Here is a 4,897-nt window from a genome sequence, read left to right as displayed (position 1 = left end):
GAATACAACAAGCTGATGGATTATACTAGACTCACTATACTCATTTACCTAGCTCACTCCTTGCCAAACATCACATAACATTGCGTGCCGTGTGTTAACTTGTAATACGGATCCGCGTCCAAAATGAAGACAAATTGTGCTGTATTGATTAAGGTTCCACCATAAATAGCATTTAAAAATAGTAAACATGCAAAATAACGTCATATTCAGACTCTACACATTTTTCTAATCAAATTCCACATATAACATGTTAAAATTTGAGTTACGGTTTAAAAGATATGGACATTTACATTTGTGCCCCTAACTCGAATCTACTACTCAGATATGCCCCTAATTTCGATGCATACTCAAATTTCCCCCTCTGTCGTTAGTTCCCCTTATAGAAATGCCCATTTGTTTCGTTTCCGTTTGACCAAAGCTCGTTGAGCGTTGGCCCGAAAGTGCACCCCCTCTTTTGCATTCAAGGTGACCAACAAAACAGTTGAAGACCCAGTGGGTTGTACATCATATTTTCTGATTGGGGCAGCAGGCAGCTGAAGATGTCAAATACACCAGACATCTTAATATGGACAGAGATAACGAGTGTTGTGGAGATCATGGCATCTGCCGTTGATAGGTTGCTTGGAGGACTGAAACTGCATCCTTAACCCGGTTGAATGGGGGTCGTTTTCACAGACTGAAACTTCGCTTTTATAGTCCGCGTTGGATCACAGCAGTTTGTAACAAGTGACCAACATCTGCAACAGTTTTATATCCATAAAGAGCTGGTCATTCATTGTCTGTCTGAACATTTGCCACAGCCAGCAGAGGATTGAATTCCAGGTAGTACCATGTATTTCCGAATAGAGGGAGAGGGATCCATACTAAACATGCTTGATGGTAAAGGTATGGCTTATTTTTAATATATGTGCATCGGTTGATATAACCGACGAAAACAAAAGTATGCATTTCCATATCAACTATGCCCACTGAGATAGTATTATCTGATTCATAATTTCAACTTTTTTATGCCTCTCTTTAGTTTGGCCCGTCCAGTCTTTTGTTTCCAGCTCCGTCAAGGAGGGAGAGAGAAAGTAACTAATTTGGTTGCCTTCCTCTCGGAGATGAAGAGGCCAAACATTGAACGTCATGCATGCATGCATGTGCATAGAGACACTTTCGTTGGTGCATGGACAGAGTAATGTCTTTCTCGAGAAAAGAAATGGATAGAGTAAAGTCAGAATAAAACCTCGTTCAGTACTCCTACGCACGTACAAGGCCATGGTACTCGTATGTACGGTCCTACCTACGCACGGAAGTTGCCTCGGTCGCTTTCCTCAGCGAACTTTTGTTTTCAAGCATGGTTAATAATGGGATCCTAAAAAAAAGCATGGTTAATAATGCGAACCAATCCAGCCCATCAGGGTTCAAATCTCGCATTTATTTCTGGATTTATTTCAGAATTTCCGGTGATGTGCATTCAGTGGGAGGAGACGTTTCCGTTGATGACGAGGCGCCTACGGTGACTTCGTAAATCTCAAGATAATATGCCGGCTCAATTTTTCGGAGGTGCTCATAGGGATAGGATGTGCATGTGTGCATTCATAGGGATGAGTATATGCGCGTGTATATGACCGCTTGTATTTGCATTGATGTTCAAAAAAAATCATGGTTAATAATACAACCAGCATCTATATCTATACTAATATAAAAAGACGCAAAGGGGCAGATTCAATTAATCTCGGCCATCAAATCGTGTCAATCCAACGACGTAGACTGTTTCAATGTCGAGCGCTCAACACGTTTAACATGTCATTAATTTCATGCCAAATATAGTGCTAATCACATGATAACACGTAAATAATATTCTACTTAATATCCGTATGCACTTAATATACTTTCAAATTAACGTGCAATACATTGACTAGTGACTAAAAAGAGTTGTCATGTCATCTCTACTGCCTCTATACCACAATACTTGTCGTTGGGGGAAACTTGTAAAGCCTAATAATTGACACATACAATGGAAATTTTTAAAGGGACGTGCTATGCGTCAACCGGTGGATCTTTCTAAAGATCCGCCGGATTGGCGTAACCTTGTGGTTGAGCGTTGTCCTCACTTTTTGTTACAGAGGTCGTGTTGCAAGTATCTTTTTCCAACATAAGTCTTGTTGCAAAAATATTTGCAACGAAGGCTATCCTATAGATATTTTTTTTTTCAATATATGTCTTGTTGCATAATTTTGTTTGCAACAGAGATCTTGTTGTAGAATTTTTTTTTTGCTTCTCCCTTTTTTCTGCAATATAGGCGTTGTTACGGAAAGAACTTTTGCAACACAGGTGATGTTGCAGAAAAATTATAACAAAGATGTAGATCAAATAGTGTGGTGCGTGAGCCACACATAGGATATGCATCACACGTTAGAGGCCACGGACACCCCGTGCCGGATGAGCCGGCTGTTCCCAAGCTTTTCCCATTTCAAATATGTACTACTTTATTAACAATTTGTCCACCATACAATATGACAAAGTGTCTTAAGACACGTACTGTAGCTAGCTACCTGTTTCTCTTCTTCCTCATCTTCTCTCTCATCCACCTAAATAAAGATATAGGAGTACTATTTTAATCCTTATAGCCTGCTTGTGTTGCCTTATTGTATTTGCTTTTATATATTCTCGGTGTGCACATTTCAATCTCCACCAGGGGCAACGCATAGTTAATTTGGATACAGATGGATTATTTTATTATGTTGGCTGGCTGTCAAGCATGCGTCACGAGTGGCGGATCTAGCCCACTGGGCCAGGGTGGGCCATCAGTGGTATTGTACACGTACATTTATTTATTTCCTTTTTATTTTAGCCTTTCTTCTATGTTATTAGCTATTTTCAAATCTCAGGGTGGGCAATGGCCCACCCTGGCCACCCTCTACCTCCGCCACTGTGCGTCACCAATGTTGTCATTGCCCAATGACCTCGCTTCATTATCTGGTGTACACTCCCATGATAGAGAGTGTAGTCAAGATCAGGCCGGGTCGCAGAGTTTAAAATCAAATCACTGGTGTATCTCGTGGTTTGTACAAAATGCCCGCTACCATTGAGAGGGGGACACCCAAAGCTAAACCTCGGACCTGATATCTGATATCGGGGTACAGTGTCGCCGCACCAGAGATTAAAATCTAAAATTTGCCATGTACGTGTTTTGTCAAGACAAATTATTATCCTTCATAGGAAATGTGTTTGTGTTTATTGATAGCTAGCATAGCAAGGAGTCAATTTTGAAGCTCCAAAGATCCGGTCTTGAGTGAGAGTAACACTTGTGTCTCACACAAAACACTTGCCATTGCCCTCCCAGCCTGCAATTCTTCAGAGGATACGTCAATAGTATATACGAAGAAAATATCAATTACACCCAACATCTTGATATACCAGTCATTCATAACAACGATATGAACAAGATGGTTTTTAAAACGGCCGGCATGAGCTAGGTAGCCCCGGCGACGTCCACTAGCTAGCTAGCCAGTATATTACATACTATAAATAGGTGTATCTAGTCAGTGTACACATACATACATTATACATACAGTGCAGAGATATACAGGTATGGTCGTCGGAGTGAGGGCAGCAATGGCTCCGACTCCACTTATTCTTCTTCTCCTCCTTCTTCCTCTGGCTCCCGCGCCTGTCTTGTCGGCCGCCATCGGACCGGCTACCAAGACCGGCAAAGTCATCACCAAAGAGCTCCGTAGGAGTACGACAATCAACAAATCCGTCAAAGATTACATGGGACTGAGGGCGCAGCAGGGCCAGCGCAAGGACGGCCAGCAGACGGGCAGCGCGGCGGCGGACAGCTACGTCCCCTTCATCCTCGACCTCTCCATCGGGACCTCGCCGCAGACCCTCGCTCTCATCATGGACATCACCAGCGACCTCGTCTGGGCGCACTGCGATCCCTGCCCCTTGTGCCACACCCTCTCGCCGACGCCCACGTTCCTGCCCGAACGCTCCAAATCCTTCGCCGACCACCCAGACTTGCCAGCGCATGAGAGACCACGACTGCGCCAGACACGACCTCTGCAGGTACAAAATGAGCCATATGTCCGGCTTCCTCGCCACCGATACGTTCAGCTTCGGGAACATCACGGGACCGGGGCGTACAGACGTCCCGGGCGTGGTGTTTGGCTGCAACGTCAACATCACGTTGCCGGAGATCAGCGGCGTCTCCGGCTACGCCGGCTTCAGCAGGGGGCCCCTCTCCCTCGTGTCGCAGCTCAACATCTCCAGCTTCGCCTACTTCATCGCGCCCCCCGAGCACGACGCCAGCAAGAGCTTCGTCAGCTGGAGCTGGGGAGGCGCCGCCGACAATGCCACGGCAGTGCAGACCACGACTACGGGAAGCAGCAGCAGCACGCCGCTGCTGGCGGCCACAAAAGCCCAAAACCCTTACTGGTACTACGTTAATCTCACCGGCGTGCAGGTCGACGGCAAGCTCCTGTCCGCCATCCCAGCTAGGACCTTTGACGCCCAGCATTCCGGTGGGGTGTTTCTCAGCACGAGTATTGCCGTCACCTTCCTCGTCGAGGACGCGTACAGGGTGCTGCGGCAGGAGCTGGTGAGCAGGATCCAGTCCGAGGGCGTGGCTACGGCGAACGTCTCCTCAGGCGACTGGGACCTGTGCTTCCTGACGGAGCACTTTGCGAACGCCAAGGTTCCAACGCTCGCACTTGTGTTCGACGGCGCTGACGCGGCGATGGAGCTCAACGTGGACAACTACTTCCAAAATTTCGGCGACGGGAGCACGTGCCTCACCATATTGCCGTCGCCGCACGGCTGGCCGGGCTCGGTCCTGGGCAGCCTGCTGCAGGCAGGCAGGACCATGGCCTACGAGATCCACAGTGGTGGCGGCGGCGCGCTGACTTAC

At 46.7% G+C, this 4,897-nt stretch overlaps 1 protein-coding gene across 1 annotated transcript; it reads left to right on the top strand.

Moving 5' to 3' along the window:
• Positions 1-3,759: 3,759 nt before the first annotated feature.
• LOC119344264 (aspartic proteinase nepenthesin-1-like) lies at positions 3,760-4,891 on the top strand (the record flags this gene model as incomplete). Its single annotated transcript, XM_037614784.1, has 2 exons — positions 3,760-3,938; positions 4,057-4,891. Coding segments are annotated over exons 1-2 (1,014 nt in total), but the record flags the coding sequence as incomplete, so codon positions are not given.
• Positions 4,892-4,897: the final 6 nt, after the last annotated feature.

Source organism: Triticum dicoccoides, unplaced genomic scaffold (assembly GCF_002162155.2).
Source record: "Triticum dicoccoides isolate Atlit2015 ecotype Zavitan unplaced genomic scaffold, WEW_v2.0 scaffold161479, whole genome shotgun sequence".
Taxonomy (NCBI): domain Eukaryota; kingdom Viridiplantae; phylum Streptophyta; class Magnoliopsida; order Poales; family Poaceae; genus Triticum; species Triticum dicoccoides.
This window is presented reverse-complemented; position numbering and strand designations above follow the sequence as displayed.